General features: G+C 36.5%; 2 protein-coding genes across 2 annotated transcripts in view; one reads left to right on the forward strand and one right to left on the reverse strand.

Annotated features, from left to right (window-relative positions):
- Window positions 1–473: 473 nt before the first annotated feature.
- Window positions 474–7,330, forward strand: LOC310932078 (membrane cofactor protein). Its single transcript, XM_083895351.1, has 11 exons — window positions 474–553; window positions 667–864; window positions 1,988–2,087; window positions 2,174–2,247; window positions 3,997–4,224; window positions 4,321–4,515; window positions 5,385–5,481; window positions 5,577–5,650; window positions 6,659–6,838; window positions 6,922–7,110; window positions 7,206–7,330. The coding sequence occupies exons 1-11, from the start codon at window positions 496–498 to the stop codon at window positions 7,241–7,243; spliced, it is 1,431 nt and encodes a 476-aa protein (XP_083751477.1). The 5' UTR covers window positions 474–495; the 3' UTR covers window positions 7,244–7,330.
- A 4,099-nt stretch (window positions 7,331–11,429) lies between these two features.
- Window positions 11,430–27,838, reverse strand: part of scube3 (signal peptide, CUB domain, EGF-like 3) — a gene marked incomplete at both ends in the record, with an annotated part of 106,997 nt that continues 90,588 nt past the window's right edge. The window contains 11 exons of the mRNA XM_083895117.1: window positions 11,430–11,582; window positions 12,301–12,380; window positions 13,230–13,382; window positions 13,523–13,720; window positions 13,801–13,962; window positions 15,095–15,262; window positions 15,382–15,543; window positions 15,967–16,166; window positions 16,269–16,434; window positions 16,770–16,886; window positions 17,026–17,121. Coding sequence (XP_083751243.1) covers window positions 11,430–11,582; window positions 12,301–12,380; window positions 13,230–13,382; window positions 13,523–13,720; window positions 13,801–13,962; window positions 15,095–15,262; window positions 15,382–15,543; window positions 15,967–16,166; window positions 16,269–16,434; window positions 16,770–16,886; window positions 17,026–17,121 — 1,655 coding nt within the window. The remainder of the gene's footprint in view (window positions 11,583–12,300; window positions 12,381–13,229; window positions 13,383–13,522; window positions 13,721–13,800; window positions 13,963–15,094; window positions 15,263–15,381; window positions 15,544–15,966; window positions 16,167–16,268; window positions 16,435–16,769; window positions 16,887–17,025; window positions 17,122–27,838) is intronic.

A 27,838-nucleotide genomic window follows, 5' to 3' on the forward strand; every position in this document is an offset into this window, starting at 1 on the left:
GTGGTTACAGAATACTCTAGTTTGGGATGGTCAAGGTTGGTCAAGTGAGGAAAAGTCCAACTTTTTCAGGAAAAAAACCCCCATCAATATAGTTATATTTATGATGATATTTCAAAATAAAAGCATTTGTTTTGATATGGAATGATAAGTAGTAACAATATAAGCGTATTTATGATGCAAAATTGATTTTTATTAATAATCATTAAAAAAAGTTTGACCCCAGTGTCTTATAGTCTGTGGGAAAATGTTTTTCATGAATATATAATTGTCGATACCCTGCTTTCTTTTTGTTCTGTTCTGTTTGTGTTATCAGTGCTGTTATGTCCATGTCCTCCTCTTGTTTACATGTCTGTGATAGTGTGATACAGAGGAAGGTGGTGCCACCTCCTCCTCCTCTTCCTCCTCCTCCTCTACAGTATAAATCACTGTGTTCACCTCCTGTTGCCATTTGGAACTTGTGAAAGCCTCTGACTTAATTCAACACAGTCAGTAAACATGATAATCCTCGGGTGGACTGTTGGACTGGTGCTGTGTGCTGCCCTGGTCTCCACAGGTAAACTAAAGAATTTATTAAAAATCTGTTTATATAATGTAATGTTTTTTTTTTTAATTGTTTTTTTTTCTGTTGGTGGTTGATTTCATTTTTTTAAATTTCATTTTTTAAAGCCCAAGTACCAAAGAAATGCTCAGCACCGCCGGAATATCCTCACACCACCCTGGATAAGAAGTCCAGCAGCAGAGACACGTTCAGCAGCGGAGACAAGGTTCACTACAACTGCGCCGAGGACTTCACTCCATCCAGAGGCAGCAGGTCTGCGCAGTGTGTGGAGGGAACCTGGACCAAACTGACGCTCAAGTGCGAAAGTAAGTGCGCGCCGAAACCAAAGTGACGCTCAAACGCGAGAGCGAGTGCGCTGAGCGTGTCCCCGCGACACTGTCACACACACTGTTGTTACATTCCGCAATAATGTGATGGGAACTTTACCAGCAGTTCAGTCAGTTCAGGATTAGCCTCGCGCCCTCTAGCGGCCATGTCGACAAATTACAACCCTTTATTGACACTTTACTAAGAAAACTTTATTTATAATATTTAGTTTTATATGGGATTTTGCTGAGTGTTTTTTATTATGAAACACCTTAGAAACGTGCTCAAAATGCCCTATAAATAAAGATGGATAAATAAAGATTGTATATATACTACAGTACAGTAGTAGTAGTATATATATTATATATATTATATTATATATTATATATATATATATATATATATATATATATATAAATATTACAAGATATATGGATGAGAGGTTTTGACTATCACCAGGTTTTCACTATTTATGTTTTTTGTAGTATTTTTTGTAGTATTTATGTATTATTAGTAGTATATATATTATATTATATTATATATTATATATATATATATATATATATATATATATATATATATTTTACAAGATATATGGATGAGAGGTTTTGACTATCACCAGGTGTTCACTATTTATGGTTTTTGTCTTTTTAAATTATTTATTTCGAATTTTTGCCAGCGCAATTCAAACTGTATAAAAAAACACAAAATATATAGAAACAAGAACGGTAATATTAGAGGAAGAGGGAGGTAAACAATAGCTTCTAATACTTAATAGATAAAATAAGTTGTGTTATTTCAGTTGGTTATTTCAATTATATATTTTATATATCGTTTGCATGTTTGCAATAAACTACTACTATTAATAATACATATTCTATTTAGACTTCATTATACATAAATAAACTATATTAACCCTTACATACAGTGTATTCACAGCTGATCCTGAACATTAATGTTTTGACAATATATTGACACTGGATACTTGATCTTTAGTTTGTTGTTTTAATGTTTTCATATGTTTTGTAGCAGCTAATATCTTGGCTCTATCGTGGGGTTTTCACCCTTGATTCCAGTTTGTGACTGTCTATTTTAACACCTCTATATCATATCTACTTACAGAGAAATCATGCGGCAACGCGGGGGATCTACGCAACGGTCAGCTCCATTATGAAGGGAATTCGTTCATTGGGGAGAAAGTTTATGCAACGTGTAATAAAGGGTAAGTCGTACCGGAAGCGTCACATATGTAATGTATGTGTGTGCTCGATGTGTGAGTGACTTCACTGCATCTTCCCACGTCGACAGATTCACTCTGAAAGGAGTGAACTTCATGATATGCAAGAAGACCGGATGGACTGGTGGATTCCCGAGTTGTGAAGGTGAGCAGACGTGATTTAAAGTGGGCGGTATTATGACTAACCACTTCTTCAGTGTGACGTACGGTTACGCCATTTTATTTTAATCTCTTAATTCATTCAAACGTAATGTCCTACTATGCAATGTCTGCTTAATGTTGCTGACTGCAGAGTCATACACATCTAATAATAACCCATAAGAACCCAGACACATTTTCTTCTAAAAGTAGGAGACGTATAAAACTGACCACGCAGGACACATGACTACTACTTAACTGCCTAACTTTTCCTATTTTATTATGATGTCATTACTTTGCCTTTCTAATTTGCATTTTTTCAGCTTCTTTCTAAATAACATTTTTGATTTAATTGACCAACAAAATTGGTCAGAAATAAAACGTGCAATAAATGTTGAATAAAAACAAAAACAATACGGCCTTTTGCAGTTTAGTTTTGGCCGAGTGGTAACTGGTAATGGAGAGATTTTTGTCCTCAGTTGAAGCTTCACATTTCTCGCAAACATCACCCGGAACTCCACCATGAACTCTCTTGGGTGTTGTTGGTGGAGAAAGTATTGCATGACCTCTTCTGTATGAATGCACAAGAACCTCTGCCTGGAAGCTCCATGGTTTCAGTGACTTTGCAGTCATTGTGGTAGATCAACCATGCATTAATACGGCTCAGTGTAGAGCCACCACCTCTGTGACCTCATGTCTTACTTGCACCTCGTGAATGTGTTCTACTCGTTTACAATGTGTGGCCAAAAACAAACCTAGCAGAGTTTTGGCAGTTTTTTCCCCCCAAAGTATTTTCTGTTTCATTTACTTATTTAATATTTTTGCATTGTTGTGTTGGTTGTTTCTTTTCTGAGGTTATACTTTCTTAAAGGTGCATTATGTAATAAATCTAAAGCAACTGGCCATGTATGTTCATAAAACAAACTGAACTCACCAACAACATCAGTACAGACAAAATATTTGCATTTAAAAAAACATTTTGCAGACTGCAAATCATGTTTATGTTTTGAAATCATGTTTTGGCGTCATGTGGCGCCACCTACCGCTGTCTACCAATCATTGCAGTCAGTAGAGTCTCAGCTGCCGAGCAACCACGGGTTGCCAGTTACGTCAGAAAACGAAACCTCGGTATTCTGAATTTGAATGTAGTAACTTTTTTTGGCCACATTCTTACATATGGCACCTTTAAATAACACTGGGTTACGAAAAACATTGTAAGTTGTTTATGTCTTTTCAACTGAATTAGGGCCATTTTGCACGGCTGAATACAAAAATGACATCCATTATTCTCAATCAGGTCAGATTTATATGCGACTAGATTCCTGTTAGGAACAATGGTGTATTCACCGCAGATGTAGCAGAATACTTCAGGCTTATTTTTGCAAGATCTTCTAGTCGAAGCCATTTCATTCACTTGTAATATATATATATAAAAACAATTAATCATAAGTTGGCACATGCAAAATCTTCAGAATTTGTTTATAGCAAGAAATATATATTTTTTTTGCATCATATGACGTGAAAATACCCATGTAAACAAAAACGTTAAAAACAAAAATGTAGCTTTGTTCAGAAAGTTGACCTGATTGAGCAAAACCAATGTGATTTTTGGATTCAGCACATCAAAATGATCCCAAAAAAAACAAACTTAAACAATAAATTTGGTGTTGACCAGTGTAATCTATTATTTTTCCTCCTACGCTGTCATCCCTGTTCATCTGGAGGAAAATAAACCTGATGTTTTCTTTCTCTTCAGAGGCAGAGAAAACCTGCTCTGCCCCCGTTTTGACCAACGCTGTCGTCAGCAGTGGTGGAAATGATTCTTTGTACCGAGTTGGAGACAAAATGACCTTCGAGTGCACTTCAGGTTTCCAGCTGCACGGCGCTCAGCAGGTCACTTGTGGACCCGATGGCCAGTGGCAGCCTCCACCGCCTCAGTGTCTGCCTGCACCGAACACAACTGAACCGTCCTCTGACAAACAACGTAAGTCTTTGACAACTTTATAGAAGTACAACAACCTCTCAGTTCAGTTACAGGAGATGAAGGTAAAATGACAGTGTCTGTCTGAAATTTCTCCAGCGGGCGGATGTGGTGTTCCACCAGCCTTCAGAAACTCTAACGCCAACCTCGCGGACAAGTACATCACCATGACCTCGTTTGCTTCTGGTGACAGAGTCCAAATCACGTGTGACGTCGGATACGTGTCAGCGGGCGGCAGCAGATACCGCACGTGCAGGAGCGGGAAATGGACGCCGTTGCGTCTAAAATGTGAACGTAAGTACTGTAATATTTCCTATTAATTAAGAGTTATTTTCTTATTTGTATGATATTTTATAGGCATTAAAGCATGATCATCTGTTGGCAGAGCCAGTTAACATTAAAGATGATTTTGCACTTCAGTTTGCCAAATTATTTCGAACATGCTGTAATTATTTTTGCAAAAGTACTGTTTTAGTGCAACCTTCAACGCCGCAATTTGGCCATACAGTATTTTATGTATTCATTTTCTACTTAATGAACTAGAATAGCACTCACTTGAGAGTTTACCTCTGTCTAAGTCACACAACTGAAGAATTATGGTCTGCTAACTTATAGTAAATAACAGCAGTTTAAGACAGTGAAAAGACATTTTTGTGGATTAGGGTGTTAGTTTTTGCTTAATCCTTTAAACAAACAAGTAAATAAAACTGTAGACAGGGTTGTTCCTGGATTAGGGTTCAATCTATTTGCATACATATATCTACCTTTATCTCAGACTCTCATTAGTTTTTACATGATAATACTGTGCAGATGTTTCTCATTCTAGCACAACTAATCCCTTAATCCACTTTTTAAGAGATGAAAACAAATGTATATTGGTATCTGGTAATGTTGTTTGTTGATCCAGGTGCAAATCTTACATTTTAAAGCACTGAAATGAAAAAAGTAATAGTAATAAATGACCTAAATCAAGCAAAAACCAGTGGCTGCTTATTAGTAAAATATGTAAAACTCTGCATCAAGCAGAAATCATGTATAATTCATGTAAAAACAAACAATTCAGTCATTTTTAAACTGTACCACTGACCCGTGCTCTTTACGACATCTTCTTCAATGAAGTGTTATTTTTGTAAAGCTGTAGTTTCTTGTGTCTTCTTCAACAGGAAGGCTGTGTGGCTCTGCAGGGGAGATTCTCAACGGACAGTTCACCTACACAGGAGTGGAGTTTGGAGACACTGCTACTGGCGTCTGTGATGAGGGGTAAGACGGTGCTGAAACACTCCAGCTTTGGTTTATTCTCTCTGTTAGTGTTTTTTTTAGATTATTGTCACTTAAAAACTGTGTCCTGTCATCAGGTATGTTCTGGTAGGAAGGGGAACCAGAAACTGCGTTAGTAGAGGCTGGGATGGACGTGTTCCTGTTTGTGAAGGTGCAGTAAATAAATATAACGTATCATGAGTAGATATTAACCCTAGGGTTACTGTGATCTGTGACTATGGTAAATTGCCATAGGAATAATGCAGAACTCCTTATATGGACATCCTGTGTGTGTGTGTGTTTCCAGGTCACGTCTTCAGGCTTCACAAAATGTGTTTTTTTCATCGTCTTACGTGTTGTTGGGTCAAAGTTATAATTCATTTTATGTCGCACATTTAAAAACAAAACAAAACAGGAGTAAGTGATACTTGTGCAGAAGTCACAAAAAAGACAGTTTTCTCTTATTTTTGTATTCCAAGTGAACTTTGAACTGTGACGTGTTTTCAAATTTCACAAATTTTATCCAAATTTTTTGCTCAGGTGTGTTTGTATTGAATACAATTCAAAAATAATTTAATCCAATTGCCTATAGGTTATGTTGAAGGATATTAGACACTCTTGCACATTGTTATAGCCTCTGAATTTACATTTTAACTTAGTAACAAAAAACACCCAGCTTAAATGTAGTCTAAGGTTGGTTTATTCTTCATGAACACAAACAATATATATATATATATATATAAATTGTATTCTGCACTTATCTGAAAATATGCTGTCAAGCAATACTATCAGACTTGACTGAGGGAGTATTTGTGCGTATACAGTGGCAGTGCAGGCGCAGTCGGGGTGTTCATGTCATTAAATCGCTGTACGACCAGGTTTTTTGAGCAGCGGATTGAACCTCTGAAAATTTCTTCTTTGAGCTCCTTCGTGTTTTCAGACACACTCCAATGTCTGTCTGCTGCTTTACTAGCGCAGTGTTGCGGTTGCGGTTGCACTTCCTGTGACGATACGAGATCTATACACCATTCTACTGAGAAAATGAAATACAAAGAGCGAGTCGTGTGGAGCCGATTAAGGTTTAATCAGCATTGTGTGACAACTCACTTGACATCGGTTTGAATGCAACATGTGTTTTCTTTCATTGGACATGTTTAAAAAACGCTTGTGTCTCTCTCAGCTATGACGTGTCCGGATCCTTCGGAGCAGACGAACGCGGAGTTGCGAGAAGTTAAGGAGCCTCCTCACACATACAGGAGCGTGGTGCGCTATTGGTGTCGCGAGGGAACACTTGTTGGACACGGGGAGATCTGGTGCACCAAGAACGGCACATGGAGCGCGCCTCCTCCGGAATGCAAAGGTGCCTAAATACTATTTAAAATATACATTTTAAACAATAAATTTACGAAACAAAATAACAATTCTGACCCTTTCCCTTAACAGAAATGACATGTCCATCTCCAAATGTGTCCAACGGCTACTGGAGAGGAGCTCAGAATAATAACGTGTACCAATACAAGGAGAATACATCAATAAAGTGTAACCCGGGCTACACTCTGTTTGGCTCCAGCACTGTTGTGTGCGGCTACAATGGCCGCTGGTCACCTGCGCTCCCCGAATGCAGACGCACGTGTAAGTAAACCTCACTTTTTTATATAGTTTTTACTCGATCAATCAATTTCAATTTCAATCAATTGATTGAGTTCCACTTTCTTTTTCCTCCACAGCCCGCTACCGCTACCAGAGGCGCTACCATGCTAAATGAAACGTGGAGGATGAGTTTGCAGACGATGAAGTAATTAATCCCCTAATCTAACGCTTCTTTTTCAAAATACACATTTTAATAACGGACTAACAATAACAATTTGCTCGTGAAACGTATTATACAGGCATTAAAATTAGTTTGAAATGAAGCTGCAGTACAGTATGTTTATTTCAATAAGCGTTTTTTTTTTTTTTTTGGGCAGTAACAAGTACAAGCCTGTTTCATTCACCTCTGTACATTTCTCTTTTTTTTTTTTTCATTTATTATTATTATTATTATTTTTTTTTTTAACAGTTGATAATGTTACCGTATGTGTATCATCTCTATAGACTAAAACAGTGGGTGAGCATTTCATGGACAAACAAGCTACACGAACATAAGTACACCAATTCCATTCATTTAAAAAGACAATACAAAAATCCAGACATTTCTTTACATGAGCAATAACAATTCAAGTGCAAATATCATTATCAACTCTATGATACATCATAGCAAACTCTTGTTAAAAGGCAACAATAAAAATAAAAATAAAAAAAACCTACAGGTTGCAGGAGGGAAGGTGATGTTGGTAGGAAGGGGAGTTTTTGGGGGAATGAGGGCATGTGGGAACAGCACGTTTGGATACTGAATATTAAGGAGATCAAGCTGTGACAGAAGTTATCGTTTAAAAGACGCGTGAATAGATGTGTTTAGACCAGAAGTTTGTTTTATTTTCATGGCTCGACCCAGAGCTGCCCTCAATTTTGACAATGTGGTCAAATTCCCTTTGTGTCATCCCAAAGCTGCAGGTACTCGGATACAAGTTGTAGCATCCCCTCATATTTTTTATGTTTTTTTTATTTTTTTCTAAATTTTAATTTACATACAAATCCTCCCTGAAATATTCAGAACTTATCGGAGAGTAAGCATCGACTCAGTTTGACTTCTTTTAGAGGGTTGAATATGTGGGTTAAGAACGACAGAGTAATAGGGTCACTCATGAAGGAAAAAAAATCTGTTTGCCATGACGAGATTAAAGGTGCATTATGTAATAAATCTAAAGCAACTGGCCATAAAATCCTCCTTATATGTCACAGAGACTCAGGAATAATGTTCATATAACAAACTGAACTCGCCAACAACAGTACAGACAAAATATTTGCATTAAAAAATATATTTTGCAGACTGCAAATCATGTTTATGTTTTGAAATCATGTTTGCTGCCGAGCAACCACGGGTTGCCAGTTACGTCAGAAAACGAAACCTAAAAGACCTCGGTATTTTGAATTTCAATGTAGTAACCGTTTTTGGCCACAGTCTTACATATGGCACCTTTAATGACAGGGCTCTCAAACTCAAATGACCTGGGGGGGCCAATGAGTATCTCATGTGGCCAGTAGGGGGCAGGTCAAGTGAAAAAAATAAAATAAAAAACAATCTAACTTTTTTGGGGAAAAATCAACTGTTCAGGAATTGTGGTTTTTGAAGCATTTCAAAATAAAAGCGTCTCTGTTGATACGATAAAGGTTTTTATGATGCAAAATTAATATATTACAAAAAACATACAGACATAAGTCATTTTAATAACTTGATATTTAAGTGGTGGACCACATTAAATTGAGTGAGGGGCCACGAGTTTGAAACCTCTGCCGTAAAGTCTCTCAAGTTGTAAACCTGGACACCCAGTGTCTGTCCTAATCTGTGAATTATTCCAACTTTATTCTCTAAATTTTGATAAAAAAATGTGTCAATCGTCATGGCAACAAAAACATTTTTTCTTCACGCATGTCCCTGATACTCTGTCGTAGTTAAGGCGGGGATTATCATTGTCACTTGCTCACTGACCAACCGTGTAGCCATCTTTACCGATGTCATGACATTAAAGGAATAGCTCAAACATTTCAGGAATTTTGCTTATAAGCAATTCCTCCCATAAATCACACATTTTTGTTTCACTTTGTGTGGATGGTACAGCCCCACTTGCTGTTTCCACTCTTCATGCTAAGCTAAGCTAAGCTAAGCTTCAGACATGAGTATGGTCAACCAAAGTGTGGCAAACAAAGAAAGCAAATAAGTTCTCCACAATGTCAGATACTATTCTTTAAAGGTCCAGTGTGTACAATTTTGGTGACATTAGTTTCATTTGGCAGAACGTAAAGACTGATTGTATGAATTGTTTTTTTTTTTTACCCCAGAATGAGCTAGATAAACATCTTTTGCTGAGTGAAGGCTACATAGGGTCTCCAATACATTTGGAAGGGAAGGGTTAAAGGTGAGGGATATTCAGCTGCAACATGCAACTTCACCAGTAAATGTTGCTTAATTGTTCTGTACCTTTAACTACTCGGCAGATCCTAACGTGAAGCAAAGTGGAGGAGTTCACTAAACATAAATATTTCACCCTGTTTTGGTCACTGTTTTGAAATCACAACATATATATAGATATAGATTTTAATTTTTTTTTTTTTTTTTTTTTTTAAACACACCAAATGCCATTTCTTTTAATCACATTTTAACCAAGTTTCTTTCTTTTCTTTCTTTTTTTTTTTTGTATTTCACAAGATAAGAGTGTTGAATCCTAAACACCTTCAGCCCACATATTTAATACAAGTCTCGGCAAGACTGCAGCCCACTTCAAAGACATTTCGCAACCTTTCTGTGGGTCACAAAAGGGTGGAACCAAAATGACGGTGTGTTCCGTCATTCATTGCACTTTGTACTAAACGGGTGGAAATGATGGGTTTTAAATCTAGTGCACAAAAACAACCTGACGTGCCCTTTTGTTTTTGTTGAGGCCGTCTTTGGAAGAGCTGTTTTCACTGGGACAGAATTAACTTGGACGATGGCACTGGGTGTCTCTTTGATTTGAGGGTGCGGAATGCAATTTTTTTTTTCCCTCTTATGGGGCGGGGGGGGGGGGGGGGAGCTGCGTAAACAAATCAGGATTAAAAGAATTCAACCCTCGTCTTATTTATTTTCATTATTTACAAGATTGAAATAAAAACACAATAAAACTGGTAAGTCCACTGACAGGCATCGTGAGATTATCAACTTACTGTTTATAAGAAGTGAAATATTTCAGTTTTTCTTTGTATTAAAACCTGTAGACTATTAGTGTGTAGAGTACATCAGAAAGACAATATGAGATTGAAGAATTAAAGTGACCTTTTTTTTTTTTTTTAAAAGAAGCAGCAAACATAATGTCCCTCAAAGACATTTCTCTCTATCTCTCTCTTTCACTGAGACATGTTTCACTATACATCACATTATCTCATTTCTGTGGCTCTCACAATTGTTTTTTTTTTTCCTTTTTTTTTTTTTTTTTTCTTATTCATCTCCCAAATGTTCACTGTGTTCCTGGAATGATAAACCACCACCTCTTCTTCTTCTTCTTTTTTTTTTTTGAATTCCGCTTGCAAAACAGCAACAGACATGATTATTTCAAGGTTGGAGAAAAAAAAAACGTGGGTTTTACAGTCGAGACGGACGGAAACAAAACAAAGATGAACTGTTTTAACAGTAAAACTCTGGGGGGGGGAATAATCGCTCTAAGAGCTCAAATATAGTAAGGCTTTAAATGACCTGGAACGCAGCTGCGGCGTGAATGAATTCAACGACGGCTCGCGCAGACGCTGGAGATGGGTTACACAACACTTAGACAACACTGACAGTCATGCTTGGTGGTAAGAGTTGAAGCTGAAACTCAGACCACTCATTTAAACAAAACAATAACAAGCTCTATCAAGCTCCAACCGCACACACAGAACATCACTCCTGTCTAAAGTCGATGTTTGTATTATTATATTGTGTGTGTGCGTGTGTGTGTGTGTGTGGTTTCGTTTCACAACACAATAGAAACCAAACCCACTCACATACTCTACACCATCCCCACTAATTGTTAGAGCTGGGACTGCAGACCTGCGCTGAATGGAAACTGACAATAAAAAAATAAAAAAAAAGACGACAAAACCTAAAAGACAATTAATGTTTAGTATTTTTCAGGTCTGCAAAGTGTTTATTGTCAAAGCCTATGAAAATAAGAGAGCGTAAACATGGTAGTATGTGTTTTTTTTGTTGTTGTTTCTTTTAAGTCCTGTGAGAGTCGCAGGGGGTGTGGCCTGTGAGGCGGGGGGGCGGGGGGGCGGGGGGGGGGGGGGTGATGACAGGGGTCACAATCTGTTGCATCACTGCCTGCCGCGTGACCTTTTTACTTGTATGGTCGCAGGAAAGCGGAGACTTTGCTGCTTATGAGACGTATGAAGGAGCGGGGAAGCATCTCGTTGGACTCCCGAGTGGTGTACTTAAAGTAGTTGTTTGGGTGAGCCAGCACATCAAAAAGAGTCTTAATCAGTTTTTTATCCTGTAGGGAAAAAAACAAACATGTAAACAAAGGATTTTAAATGGTTAATAACCATCTCATTTACAGCAGAAGTCACGACACGATACGTGATACATGGTCCGCGATACAACCATTCTGTCATCTTCAATATATTGCAAGACAATCGTATAGTGATAAATCGCCATATTTGTCAATAGTGAAAAGTTAAAAGTGCAGGATTTCTCTATTTAATCACAACATAGAGAACTAGAAAAGCACTCGGAGAGCGCAGACCTCTGACAAGGCAGCTTAGTGCCTACAAAATAGCGAAAAAAATAGTGACTTTTCGAGTTATATGCTAACAGACAGACAGACAGACTCTGGCGAAAACATACACCTCCTTGGCAGAGGTCAATAAAGTCTATGTATTGACCTGCATGTAAACTCCCTCTTCTTTGACCAGGTTTCCCTCATTCATTTGAGCAGCGCCGCCACGAGGAGACGTCAAGTAACTGCGTCCGGTGAGTGAAACTGACAGAGACTCGTTTACTCTCGAGCGTCGTGATTAATCATTTTAAAAAACAATATTTGCCGCGGCGTAGCAATTATTGTATTGTACGAGGAAGGACGATGATATATTTCACCAGAATGTTGACCCACCCTTAATCATTCGTGTATTCCTTGACTGGATCACCTTTTTCCTAGGTGGTAAACACCGAAATATTGCAAAATGTGGCAGGATTAAGTAAAATTTGCAAACCTTGAGGATTTCTTGGTGGTTTTCAGAGGCGTAGAGTCTTCCATCTCGGACTATGTCCTCTACAAGCTGTTCGTAGTCCTCTGAACGAAAAAGAGACACAAGAAACAACACAATTATTAGACAGCGTCAATGTACTGTACAATATTATTAGCAAATATATATATAAGTGTTGTACTCTCAATTACTAATATTATTGGCTTTAAAGTAAATAGCAAACAGATTCTACTTCTCTTCACTATATTTAAAATATTAAAGGTGCCATATGTAAGAATGTGGCCAAAAACAGTTACGACATTCAAATTCAAAATACCGAGGTCTTATAGGTTTCGTTTTCTGACGTAACTGGCAACCCGTGGTTGCTCGGCAGCTGAGACTCTACTGACTGCAGTGATTGGTAGACGGCGGTAGGTGGCGCCACATGCCAAAACATGATTTCAAAACATAAACATGATTTGCAGTCTGCAAAATATTTATTTTAATGCAAATATTTTGTCTGTACTGTTGTTGTTGGTGAGTTCAGTTTGTTATATGAACATTATTCCTGAGTCTCTGTGACATATTAGGAGGATTTTGTGGCCAGTTGCTTTAGATTTATTACATAATGCACCTTTAAATATAATTATTTTTTAATGATATTGTTTAACCATAAAAGCTGGGCAAATAAAGCTAACATCTACAAGGCTCACCTCTGTTTTCGCAAGAGTGATTTGGTGATTTTTGTTGTTGATGTTTTCAATGTCATTTCGTTCATACGCTGCGTCCTTCATATGAAAACAGGCTCTGTCGAGCAATACTATCAGACCTAAACGAAGGGGGTGCTTGTGTGTGTATTTACAGTTCACGGGGGGGGGGGGGTTTCTCACGTCATAAATTGTCATTCGCTTGTCGTTAAAGGAACAAAAGACTGGTGAGATGAACTTCAAACATACCGTCATAAGTAACGTAGGGGATCTGGAAGCCCCTGGCACTGTTGGCCTCGTTGGACTTGAAGTTAATCCAGAGACGCCTGGACCGGGCCGTGAAGGCGATAGGCCGCTCATACGTCTGACACGTCTCATAGGTGGTGATGGATGTAGCTGACCCTTGCACACGGAGCAACGCAGAGGTGACAATCATGACTTAACAAAGCTTTCAGGGATGCTTTTTTTTTTCTGTTGTTGTTGTTGTTGCGATGACATAAACATCAAATTCCAATGACACAACAGCAACCGCAGGCACTCACAGTTCTTCCTCATCACCAACACGTCTCCGCACTCGTCCTCTGAGGGGAGGAAAATCTCCGGCACTACAATTAGGATCTTGCGTTTGCTGGGCGGGTTGATGTTCCAGATGCACTCCACGTTAGCGGGGTAATTACCGGGATAGTTAGGTGACTCAATGTAACCCATGAACTCGCCCATCTCGCCACCACATTGCCTGTCTGGACGCGAAACGAACAAAAACAAATTAGCTCCCAGCTCTTTGCGTTACAGAAATCCGACAGGTCACCGTCATACTCACTCTTGCACTGCGATACGCTTGTTGCGCCGTCAAAGTCGGTGGTGGTGTTCCCAGGACAGGAGATACAGTAGTTCTGTCTAAATTCTGTCTGGTAGGTCCCCACTGGGCAGCGGATACAGCGGTGTACTGTCGTGTTGTAGTAATGACCCGGGGAACACTGAACTGTAAACATATAAACAAGGACACTGTATTTGTCTTGTCTATCTGTTGGTGAGCGGCATAACTCAAACCGTTAAGCTCAGATGTGGCTGAGCTCATCTGGAAATGTAGTTTATGGTCAAAGGAAGAAACTAATTAGATTTTTTAGAAACAGACTCAACATCTGGGAGTAAAGAACTGGGCGTTAAACTACACAAAGCTGTTTGGGCCAAGAGTCTGTTCTCAATCCACTGTTGCTCTGTTAAAGGGATAGTTCGGAATTTTGGACATAAGACCTATTTTCCAACTCAGCCGGTGTGATGGAGACGTTTTCAAGAAATTTCATTCAGTTCTTCTAGTTGCCTAGTTTGCTGATGTTATGGCTAGCGCAAGTCAATGGTATCAGTTAACATGGCATTAGAAACACTCATACCGACTCCACAGTGCACCCGAGGCAAAATCAATTGTAACGGCAAACTATCGATGTACATATCTGTGTTGATAGAATTATATTTGAAACAAAACTAACCTCGCATCGCATGAATTTTTGAGGGACTACTTTCTCAGCAGCAGCGGAATCAGTCCGCCACTGCCATAGCCTAACAGGAAGTATGACGCGATGCTGCTGCTGCTGCTGAGACATAAATCCTTTAAATTGCAAGGTTGGTTTTATTTCATTCTATCAACACAGATTTGTACATCGATAGTCTGCCGTTACAATTGATTTGCCTCGGGAGCACTGTGGAGTCGGTATGAGTGTTTCTAATGCCATGCTTGCAGTTACTATTGACTTGCGCTAGCCATAGCACCAGCGAACTACTAAGCAACTAGAAGAACTGAATGAAATTTCTTGAAAACGTCTCCATCACACCGGCTGAGTTGGAAGTTGGATCTTATGTCCAAAATTCCGAACTATCCCTTTAACAGCAGGCACCAGCTAATTCAATTCATTGTCTTCATTACTGTAAACTCAAATTACACAAGATGTACACTTCCATCTCACTAAGAGACACACTCTGTCACTCCGTCTGTTTCTGCCCTTTAATCAGTGGATTCTGGTCCAAAATATTTGACATTATTGTTTTTGTGTATTATTGTTGTCTTACTTCATTTTACTTTGAATTCTTTTGTGAAAGTTTTGCGTACTGACACTGACCTTTGACCTCACAGTCGTGGAAGGAGCTCGCACCTTCCCTCTTCGTGCCCAGTCCTCCACCACAGGGGAAGCACAGAGTTCGCCCCAGATCTGGCTGGTACGATCCCTGAGGGCACGGCTGACAGGGTTTGAACCCGTCGCTGGAGAACGATCCTGTCGGACACTGGCCTGGATTTCATTACAAACAAACACATTAGCAGCCCTTAACGAGACCACAACATACAAATGCATATGCAGTATACGTCCTTTAATGTAGTTTCTGCATGCATTTTTACACAATCGGTTACCTGCGCAGGACGAGATATTCCGTGCCCCGACGGGCCCGTGGCCATCACTCCCAGGGCAAAGGTCACAGGCCAGCTGCCCCTCCTTCTCCTGAAAAGTGCCTGGTGGACACTGGACACATCGCTCCTGCTCTCCGTGGTAATAAGAGCCGGACAAGCATCTGACTGAGAGAATATCCACAACGGCTCCAATCAGAGACCACGCATGAACGCAAAACCCTATTTTCATCACGGATACGATTCCATAGTTTTATACCACATAATTGAATGCAGAATCTTTTCTGAATTTTAAAATGATCCTCTCCCGATCCCTGAACATGTTCTGAATATTTTGTGATTATTCATTTATTGGCTTTGAACATGATTCGTGCTGTTTGGAATTTTACTATCTGTGAATTTTAATAAGTTCAAACAAACTACTCTGAACTATTATGAATTACCCTTATTGCCCCTGATCTCTACACAGTAATTGAAGTGTGGTAAAACTATGGAACAGCATAGTATGTGCTATTGCTTTGTTTCACACAGAAATACTTGACATTTTGCACATAATGATCTGTCATCCCTGGTCCTGCTCTCAGGTCTTACCACATCGACCACTGTCCCTCTCCCAGCCCGGGCCGCAGTTCTCTTGAATCGGAGCAGCCTGGGGAAGTTTCTGGGCCACCTCGTATTCCAAACCAGCGACTCGGATCAGAAAGCGCTCCTGGTTGATGGATTTCTTCAGAGCTTTGATGTACGTCTTAACCTGCTTCTCCATGCGCTGTCTCAGACAGCTGAGATTACAACTGCCTGGTTTTAGGAAAAATCGATGAGAAATGATTCATTAAAAAAAATTGGACTGAGGTCAAAACAGGCAGTAAATATCTTTTTTTTCTACACGAGGCGACTGACCCGTGGTGTCTCCGGGTTTGACCTCGGCCTCCAACTCCAGTGTAATTCGCGTCACCTCTTTGTTCGTGGGGTTGCGAGCACGTCGCCCCTTAGCTTTCTTAGAGGAGTCACATTTGAGGTTGACAAACGTTACAAGGCAGTTGCTGCAGGGCTGTCCCCCTCCTGTAGACACACATCACACACTCTGTGAGGCGATGGGAGCGTTAGATAATGACCTCTGTATCCTGTTGAGAAGCTTAGAACTCAGCAGATTTGGGAACTAGCTGCAGAGGGCGCTGTTGCCTTGCAAATTGTTGCTTGAATTGTCATAAAAACAGTGGCAAAATGTCAGATTCCAACAATATAGAGCCATAAAGATATACATTTTTACTACTGCTGCAGTAGCTGCATTTCTGACAATCACCTAAATCACCCGACTGCTCCCATAGAAAAGAAATCACATTTGTACCTTTTAAATGTGTCAAAAACAACAGCAGCACATGAAGACAACGACTGACCTGGCCCTAGTGTCCGTCCCCTGTCCTCCGACCTGCCAGTCAGTTTTGGGTGCAGGTGACATTTGGCATTTTTAATCTTGAAAGAAGCCGTCTGCTTCACTGGAGGGGCCAAAGTCTCTACAGACAAACACAACAACAGTGGGTGAGAGCACTCTGACACATCACAAAGCATAATGGAACCGCGTGTGCGGTGATGATGACGACGACCAGATTGCATTGTTTAGATAAATATTTCAGAATCTGGAGAGCAACAAACCTATGCAGCTCTGACTGTTGCTGGAGTTGAGCCTGGCAGGGGATTTTCCTCTGAGGATTGGGATACCACAACTGACAGAGTAGCTGTTGTCAGACTCTGAAAAAGAACAGGTTTTGTTCATTGTGGATTGTGGTTAGTTAAAGCTGCAGTGTGTAACTTGCTGTTGTTTTTGTTTATGTTGTTATTCTGCCTCCGTTTGAACAGAAACAGTCGATGTGTTTACACGCATGTTAAAAGTCAGAATTTAGTCAGACTAAGAAAATAATTCGTTTTTCTTAATGTCATGTAAACGAGTTTATCTGACTAAATTTGAGCTACTAGACACTGCACTCGTTGAGTTACGACATACCAGAGGCAGGACGAAATCATTGTTTTGCAAGTCACAATTGAGTCTCAAGTCTTTGCCCTCAAGTCCAGAGTCAAGTCCAAAGTCACATTTTGTAAAAATTTGAAAAAAACAAATGCAACTGTTATTATTTGTACAAAAGTGCTAACATTGTATTTCCATGGCATATTGTATTTTAACTAGTTCCAAAGCAGTTTCTGTCCTGTCTTTATCTCCTCTCATTTATCTCATCTCATTGTCTCTCTGTCTGAATGTGTGTGTGAGTCACACATTACGTTGCAGTTGCTGCTGCAGATTGCTGCAAAAAAGTGACTCGGATCTGAATCTTCTGAATCTGAACAATCATCTTGGACGACATACTAAAGCATATCTATTTTGTCACATTTTAGACGACATGCCAAAGTATGATTTTTTTGTAAAATTTTGGGGAATTTTAAAAAAAAAACTTGTTTTGTCAACTTTTGCACAACATACTATAGCAGGGGTTCTCAAAGTTTTGATACTTGAGGGCCAATTTAGGAACCCAACATTGGACTGAGCGACCAAAGGAAAAAAAAGGAAAAAAACCCAGAAAGAAATCCCATTTGTAAGAATTTTAATGACCAGATTTCAGTTGTACAGTTTACACTTATTGGTCTGTATCCAGTAATGTCCAATAAACATTAAACAAGCTTAGTAGCTCCTGGATTAAAACTATCAACTGTAATTCATTGCGGGCAGCCAGAAATGTTTCTGTGGGACGCACTTTGAGAACCAATGTACTGTAGTATGAATTTTTTGTCAATTTTTGGACGACATAGTATAGTATGACATTTTTGTCAAATTTTGGACCAAAATATTCTTTTCAAAAAAATGGTCAGATTTTGCACGAAATTGTGTAGTATGATATTGAGGTCGACAACATAGTATAGTATGACGTTTTGGTCACATTTTGGGCAAAAAAAAAAATCCGATTTTTGACGACATAGTATAGTATGACCTTTTTGTCAAATTTTGAACCAACATTTTTTTTTCCAAAAAATGGTCAGATTTTGCACGAAATAGTGTAGTATGACATTGAGGTCGACAACATAGTATAGTATGACGTTTTGGTCACATTTCGGGCAAAAAAAAGGAAATTCTAAAAAAGTTTCACAATTTTGGACGACATAGTATAGTATGACTTTTTTGTCAAATTATGGACCAACATTCTTTTTTCCAAAAAATAGTCAGATTTTGCACGAAATAGTGTAGTATTAGATTTAGGTCGACGACATGAAAACGTTTTTCAATAAAGTGGTCAGATTTTGGACGACAGTATAGTATGTCGTTTTTGTCAAATTTTGGACCAATTTTTTTTTTTCCAAAAATGGTCACATTATGGACGACATAGTATAGTAGGATGTACTACATAGTATAGTATGACGTTTTTGTCAAGTTTTGGACCAAAAAAAGTTTTTCAAAAAAATGGTCAGATTTTGGACGACATAGTATAGTATGTCGTTTTTGTCAAATTTTGGACCAAAAAAATGTTTTTCAAAAAAATGGTCAGATTTTGGACGACATAGTATATAGTATGTCGTTTTTGTCAAATTTTGGACCAATTTTTTTTTTCCAAAAATGGTCACATTATGGACGACATAGTATAGTAGGACGTACTACATAGTATAGTATGACGTTTTTGTCAAGTTTTGGACCAAAAAAACGTTTTTCAAAAAAATGGTCAGATTTTGGACGACATAGTATAGTATGTCGTTTTTGTCAAATTTTGGACCAATTTTTTTTTCCCAAAAATGGTCACATTATGGATGACATAGTATAGTAGGACGTACTGCATAGTATAGTATGACGTTTTTGTCAAATTTTGGACCAATTTTATTTTTCCAAAAATGGTCACATTATGGACGACATAGTATAGTAGGACATACTACATAGTATAGTATGACGTTTTTGTCAAGTTTTGGACCAAAAAAACGTTTTTCAAAAAAATGGTCAGATTTTGGACGACATAGTATAGTATGTCGTTTTTGTCAAATTTTGGACCAATTTTTTTTTTCCAAAAATGGTCACATTATGGACGACATAGTATAGTAGGATGTACTACAAAAGTATAGTATGACGTTTTGGACCAAAAAAACGTTTTTCAAAAAAATGGTCAGATTTTGGACGACATAGTATAGTATGACGTTTTTGTCAAGTTTTGGACCAAAAAAACGTTTTTTAAAAAAATTGTCAGATTTTGGACGACATAGTATAGTATGTCGTTTTTGTCAAATTTCGGACCAATTTTTTTTTTTTCCAAAAATGGTCACATTATGGATGACATAGTATAGTAGGACGTACTACATAGTATAGTATGACGTTTTTGTCAAGTTTTGGACCAAAAAAAGTTTTTCAAAAAAATTGTCAGATTATGGACGACATAGTATAGTATGTCGTTTTTGTCAAATTTTGGACCAATTTTTTTTTTTCAAAAATGGTCACATTATGGACGACATAGTATAGTAGGATGTACTACAAAAGTATAGTATGACGTTTTGGACCAAAAAAACGTTTTTCAAAAAAATGGTCAGATTTTGGACGACATAGTATAGTATGACGTTTTTGTCAAGTTTTGGACCAAAAAAACGTTTTTTAAAAAAATTGTCAGATTTTGGACGACATAGTATAGTATGTCGTTTTTGTCAAATTTCGGACCAATTTTTTTTTTTTCCAAAAATGGTCACATTATGGATGACATAGTATAGTAGGACGTACTACATAGTATAGTATGACGTTTTTGTCAAGTTTTGGACCAAAAAAAGTTTTTCAAAAAAATTGTCAGATTATGGACGACATAGTATAGTATGTCGTTTTTGTCAAATTTTGGACCAATTTTTTTTTTCAAAAATGGTCACATTATGGACGACATAGTATAGTAGGATGTACTACAAAAGTATAGTATGACGTTTTGGACCAAAAAAACGTTTTTCAAAAAAATGGTCAGATTTTGGACGACATAGTATAGTATGACGTTTTTGTCAAGTTTTGGACCAAAAAAACGTTTTTTAAAAAAATTGTCAGATTTTGGACGACATAGTATAGTATGTCGTTTTTGTCAAATTTCGGACCAATTTTTTTTTTTTCCAAAAATGGTCACATTATGGATGACATAGTATAGTAGGACGTACTACATAGTATAGTATGACGTTTTTGTCAAGTTTTGGACCAAAAAAAGTTTTTCAAAAAAATTGTCAAATTATGGACGACATAGTATAGTATGTCGTTTTTGTCAAATTTTGGACCAATTTTTTTTTTTCAAAAATGGTCACATTATGGATGACATAGTATAGTAGGACATACTACATAGTATAGTATGACGTTTTTGTCAAATTTTAGACCAACATTCTTTTTTCAAAATATTGTCAGATTTCGGACAGAATAGTGTAGTATGACATTAAGGTCGACGACATAGTTAAAGCATTGTGTTTAGCTCAGATGGTAGAGCACCCAACCTACCCTGTGTCGAGGCTAAACTCCTTGCTATAACCAAACCTGGTTCAAATCCCACACTAAGCTTTTTTTCCTGCATGTTGTTCCCCACCTTTCTGCCTCCTGTCTCTCTCCACTATACTATCAGTTAAAAAGGCAAAAACGCCCCAAAAAAACTATTGCCCAATTTTGGACGACATAGTATAGTATGACGTTTTTGTCAAATTTTGGACCAATTTTATTTTCCAAAAATGGTCACATTATGGACGACATAGTATAGTAGGACATACTACATAGTATAGTATGACGTTTTTGTCAAGTTTTGGACCAAAAAAACGTTTTTCAAAAAAATGGTCAGATTTCGGACGACATAGTATAGTATGTCGTTTTTGTCAAATTTTGGACCAATTTTTTTATTCCAAAAATGGTCACATTATGGACTACATAGTATAGTAGGATGTAATACATAGTATAGTATGACGTTTTTGTCATGTTTTGGACCAAAAAACGTTTTTCAAAAAAATGGTCAGATTTTGGAAGACATAGTATAGTATGACGTTTTTGTCAAGTTTTGGACCAAAAAAACGTTTTTTAAAAAAATTGTCAGATTTCGGACGACATAGTATAGTATGTCGTTTTTGTCAAATTTCGGACCAATTTTTTTTTTCCAAAAACGGTCACATTATGGATGACATAGTATAGTAGGACGTACTACATAGTATAGTATGACGTTTTTGTCAAGTTTTGGACCAAAAAAAACGTTTTTCTAAAAAATGGTCAGATTTTGGACGACATAGTATAGTATGATGTTTTTGTCAAACTTTGGACCAACATATTTTTTTTATTTTTTTTTTCAGATTTTGGACAAAATAGCGTAGTATGAGATTCAGGTTGAGGACATGTTAGAAGCATTGTGTTTAGCTCGATGGTAGAGCACCCAACCTGTCCCATGTGTTGAGGCTAAAATCCTAGCTATAAACAAACCTGGTTCAAATCCCACACCAAGCCTTTTTTCCTGCATGTTGTTCCCCACCTTTCTGCCTCCTGTCTCTCTCCACTATACTATCAGTTAAAAAAGCAAAAACGCCCCAAAAAAACTATTGCCCAATTTTGGACGACATAGTATAGTATGACATTTTTGTCAAATTTTGGACCAAAATATTATTTTCAAAAAAATGGTCAGATTTTGCAAGAAATAGTGTAGTATGATATACAGGTCGACAACATAGTATAGTATGACGTTTTGGTCACATTTTGGGCAAAAAAAAAACAAATCAGATTTTTGACGACATAGTATAGTATGATGTTTTTGTCAAATTTTGGACCAAAATTTTTTTTTCAAAAAAATAGTCACATTATGGACGACAAAGTATAGTAGGACGTACTACATAGTATATTATTACGTTTTTGTCAAGTTTTGGACCAAAAATACGTTTTTCAAAAAATGGTCAGATTTTGGACGACATAGTATAGTATGTTGTTTTTGTCAAATTTTGGACCAATTTTTTTTTTCCAAAAATGGTCACATTATGGATGACATAGTATAGTAAGACGTATTACATAGTATATTATTACGTTTTTGTCAAGTTTTGGACCAAAAAAACGTTTTTCAAAAAATGGTCAGATTTTGGACGACATAGTATAGTATGTTGTTTTTGTCAAATTTTGGATCAATTTTTTTTTTCCAAAAATGGTCACATTATGGATGACATAGTATAGTAGGACATACTACATAGTATAGTATGACGTTTTTGTCAAGTTTTGGACCAAAAAAACGTTTTTCAAAAAAATGGTCAGATTTTGGACGACATAGTATAGTATGATGTTTTTGTCAAATTTTGGACCAAAATTTTTTTTTCAAAAAAATAGTCACATTATGGACGACAAAGTATAGTAGGACGTACTACATAGTATATTATTACGTTTTTGTCAAGTTTTGGACCAAAAATACGTTTTTCAAAAAATGGTCAGATTTTGGACGACATAGTATAGTATGTTGTTTTTGTCAAATTTTGGACCAATTTTTTTTTTCCAAAAATGGTCACATTATGGATGACATAGTATAGTAAGACGTATTACATAGTATATTATTACGTTTTTGTCAAGTTTTGGACCAAAAAAACGTTTTTCAAAAAATGGTCAGATTTTGGACGACATAGTATAGTATGTTGTTTTTGTCAAATTTTGGATCAATTTTTTTTTTCCAAAAATGGTCACATTATGGATGACATAGTATAGTAGGACATACTACATAGTATAGTATGACGTTTTTGTCAAGTTTTGGACCAAAAAAACGTTTTTCAAAAAAATGGTCAGATTTTGGACGACATAGTATAGTATGTCGTTTTTGTCAAACTTTGGACAAACATTTTTTTTTAAATTTTTTTTCCGATTTTGGACAAAATAGCATAGTATGAGATTCAGGTTGAGGACATGTTAGAAGCATTGTGTTTAGCTCAGATGGTAGAGCACCCAACCTGTCCCATGTGTTGAGGCTAAAGTCCTAGCTATAAACAAACCTGGTTCAAATCCCACACCAAGCCTTTTTTCCTGCATGTTGTTCCCCACCTTTCTGCCTCCTGTCTCTCTCCACTATACTATCAGTTAAAAAAGCAAAAACGCCCCAAAAAAAATATTGCCCAATTTTGGACGACAAAGTATAGTATGACATTTTTGTCAAATTTTGGACCAAAATATTATTTTCAAAAAAATGGTCAGATTTGGCAAGGCATAGTGTAGTATGATATACAGGTCGACAACATAGTATAGTATGACGTTTTGGTCACATTTTGGGCAAAAAAAAAAATTAAGATTTTTGACAACATAGTATAGTATGACGTTTTTGTCAAATTTTGGACCAAAAAAACGTTTTTCAAAAAAAGGTCAGATTTTGGACGACATAGTATAGTATGTCGTTTTTGTCAAGTTTTGGACCTAAAAAACGTTTTTCAAAAAAATGGTCAGATTTTGGACGACATAGTATAGTATGTCGTTTTTGTCAAATTTTGGACCAATTTTTTTTTTCCAAAAATGGTCACATTATGGACGACATAGTATAGTAGGACATACTACATAGTATAGTATGACGTTTTTGTCAAGTTTTGGACCAAAAAAAGTTTTTCAAAAAAATGGTCAGATTTTGGACGACATAGTATAGTATGTCGTTTTTGTCAAATTTTGGACCAATTCTTTTTTTTCCAAAAATGGTCACATTATGGACGACATAGTATAGTAGGACATACTACATAGTATAGTATGACGTTTTTGTCAAATTTTGGACCAAATTTTTTTTTCCAAAAATGGTCACATTATGGATGACATAGTATAGTAGGACGTACTACATAGTATAGTATGATGTTTTTGTCAAATTTTTGGACCAAAAATACGTTTTTCAAAAAATGGTCAGATTTTGGACGACATAGTATAGTATGTCGTTTTTGTCAAGTTTTGGACCTAAAAAACGTTTTTCAAAAAAATGGTCAGATTTTGGACGACATAGTATAGTATGTCGTTTTTGTCAAATTTTGGACCAATTCTTTTTTTTCCAAAAATGGTCACATTATGGACGACATAGTATAGTAGGACATACTACATAGTATAGTATGACGTTTTTGTCAAGTTTTGGACCAAAAAAAGTTTTTCAAAAAAATGGTCAGATTTTGGACGACATAGTATAGTATGTCGTTTTTGTCAAATTTTGGACCAATTCTTTTTTTTCCAAAAATGGTCACATTATGGACGACATAGTATAGTAGGACATACTACATAGTATAGTATGACGTTTTTGTCAAGTTTTGGACCAAAAAAAGTTTTTCAAAAAAATGGTCAGATTTTGGACGACATAGTATATATAGTATGTCGTTTTTGTCAAATTTTGGACCAAAATTTCTTTTCCAAAAATGGTCGCATTATGGACGACATAGTATAGTAGGACATACTACATAGTATAGTATGACGTTTTTGTCAAGTTTTGGACCAAAAAAACGTTTTTCCAAAAAATGGTCAGATTTTGGACGACATAGTATATATAGTATGTCGTTTTTGTCAAATTTTGGACCAAAATTTCTTTTCCAAAAATGGTCGCATTATGGACGACATAGTATAGTAGGACATACTACATAGTATCGTATGACCTTTTTGTCAAGTTTTGGACCAAAAAAACGTTTTTCCAAAAAATGGTCAGATTTCGGACGACATAGTATAGTATGTCGTTTTTGTCAAATTTTGGACCAATTTTTGTATTCCAAAAATGGTCACAGTATGGACTACATAGTATAGTAGGATGTACTACATAGTATAGTATGACGTTTTTGTCATGTTTTGGACCAAAAAAACGTTTTTCAAAAAAATTGTCAGATTTTGGACGACATAGTATAGTATGTCGTTTTTGTCAAATTTTGGACCAAATTTTTTTTTCCAAAAATGGTCACATTATGGATGACATAGTATAGTAGGACGTACTACATAGTATAGTATGATGTTTTTGTCAAATTTTTGGACCAAAAATACGTTTTTCAAAAAATGGTCAGATTTTGGACGACATAGTATAGTATGTCGTTTTTGTCAAGTTTTGGACCTAAAAAACGTTTTTCAAAAAAATGGTCAGATTTTGGACGACATAGTATAGTATGTCGTTTTTGTCAAATTTTGGACCAATTTTTTTTTTCCAAAAATGGTCACATTATGGACGACATAGTATAGTAGGACATACTACATAGTATAGTATGACGTTTTTGTCAAGTTTTGGACCAAAAAAAGTTTTTCAAAAAAATGGTCAGATTTTGGACGACATAGTATAGTATGTCGTTTTTGTCAAATTTTGGACCAATTCTTTTTTTTCCAAAAATGGTCACATTATGGACGACATAGTATAGTAGGACATACTACATAGTATAGTATGACGTTTTTGTCAAGTTTTGGACCAAAAAAAGTTTTTCAAAAAAATGGTCAGATTTTGGACGACATAGTATATATAGTATGTCGTTTTTGTCAAATTTTGGACCAAAATTTCTTTTCCAAAAATGGTCGCATTATGGACGACATAGTATAGTAGGACATACTACATAGTATCGTATGACCTTTTTGTCAAGTTTTGGACCAAAAAAACGTTTTTCCAAAAAATGGTCAGATTTCGGACGACATAGTATAGTATGTCGTTTTTGTCAAATTTTGGACGAATTTTTTTATTCCAAAAATGGTCACATTATGGACTACATAGTATAGTAGGACGTACTACATAGTATAGTATGACGTTTTTGTCATGTTTTGGACCAAAAAACGTTTTTCAAAAAAATGGTCAGATTTTGGAAGACATAGTATGTCGTTTTTGACAAATTTTGCAGGTATAGGTAGTGGGTTCAAATCCTTTCTGTCAAAGCTTTTCATGTTGTTTAAAGAAGCATATTATGTATTTTTTTTTAACATCACACATAGAATTGACAAGGCTGGGAATTGAACCCAGAACCTTAGGCTTTGAGTGCAAGCATTTAGCCAGTTGAGCCACTGTGATTCCTGACCTCAGTGGTGTTGTTTTTCTATTACATTGTGGACGACATAGTATAGTTTGACGTTTTTGTCAAATTTTGGACCAATTTCTTTTTTTTCCAAAAATGGTCACATTATGGACTACATAGTATAGTAGGATGTACTACATAGTATAGTATGACGTTTTTTGGACCAATTTCTTTTTTCCAAAAATGGTCACATTATGGATGACATAGTATAGAAGGACATACTACATAGTATAGTATGTCGTTTATGTCAAATTTTGGACCAATTCTTTTTTTTCCAAAAATTGTCACATTATGGACTACATAGTATAGTAGGACGTACTACATAGTATAGTATGACGTTTTTGTCATGTTTTGGACCAAAAAACGTTTTTCAAAAAAATGGTCTGATTTTGGACGACATAGTATAGTATGTCGTTTTTGTCAAATTTTGGACGAATTTTTTTATTCCAAAAATGGTCACATTATGGACGACATAGTATAGTAGGACTTACTACATAGTATAGTATGACCTTTTTGTCATGTTTTGGACCAAAAAACGTTTTTCAAAAAAATTGTCAGATTTTGGACGACATAGTATAGTATGTCGTTTTTGTCAAATTTTGGACAAATTTTTCTTATTCCAAAAATGGTCACATTATGGACTACATAGTATAGTAGGACGTACTACATAGTATAGTATGACGTTTTTGTCATGTTTTGGACCAAAAAACGTTTTTCAAAAAAATGGTCAGATTTTGGAAGACATAGTATAGACATAGTATGTCGTTTTTGACAAATTTTGCAGGTATAGGTAGTGGGTTCAAATCCTTGCTTGGTCAAAGCTTTTCATGTTGTTCAAAGAAGCATATTATGTATTTTTTTTTAACATCACACATAGAATTGACAAGGCGAGGAATTGAACCCACAACCTTAGGCTTTGAGTGCAAGCATTTTGCCAGTTGAGCCACTGTGATTCCTGACCTCAGTGGTGTTGTCTTTTTATTACATTGTGGACGACATAGTATAGTTTGATGTTTTTGTCAAATTTTGGACCAATTTCTTTTTTTTCCAAAAATGGTCACATTATGGACGACATAGTATAGTATGACGTACTACATAGTATATTATGACGTTTTTGTCATGTTTTGGGCCAAAAAAACGTTTTTCAAAAATATGGTCAGATTTCGGACGACATAGTATAGTATGTCGTTTATGTCAAATTTTGGACCAAATTTTTTTTTCCAAAAATTGTCACATTATGGACTACATAGTATAGTAGGACGTACTACATAGTATAGTATGACGTTTTTGTCATGTTTTGGACCAAAAAACGTTTTTCAAAAAATGGTCTGATTTTGGACGACATAGTATAGTATGTCGTTTTTGTCAAATTTTGGACAAATTTTTTTATTCCAAAAATGGTCACATTATGGACGACATAGTATAGTAGGACGTACTACATAGTATAGTATGACGTTTTTGTCATGTTTTGGACCAAAAAACGTTTTTCAAAAAAATTGTCAGA

The sequence above is a fragment of the Microchirus variegatus genome, assembly GCF_963457635.1.
Source record: "Microchirus variegatus genome assembly, chromosome: 9".
Taxonomy (NCBI): Eukaryota; Metazoa; Chordata; class Actinopteri; order Pleuronectiformes; family Soleidae; genus Microchirus; species Microchirus variegatus.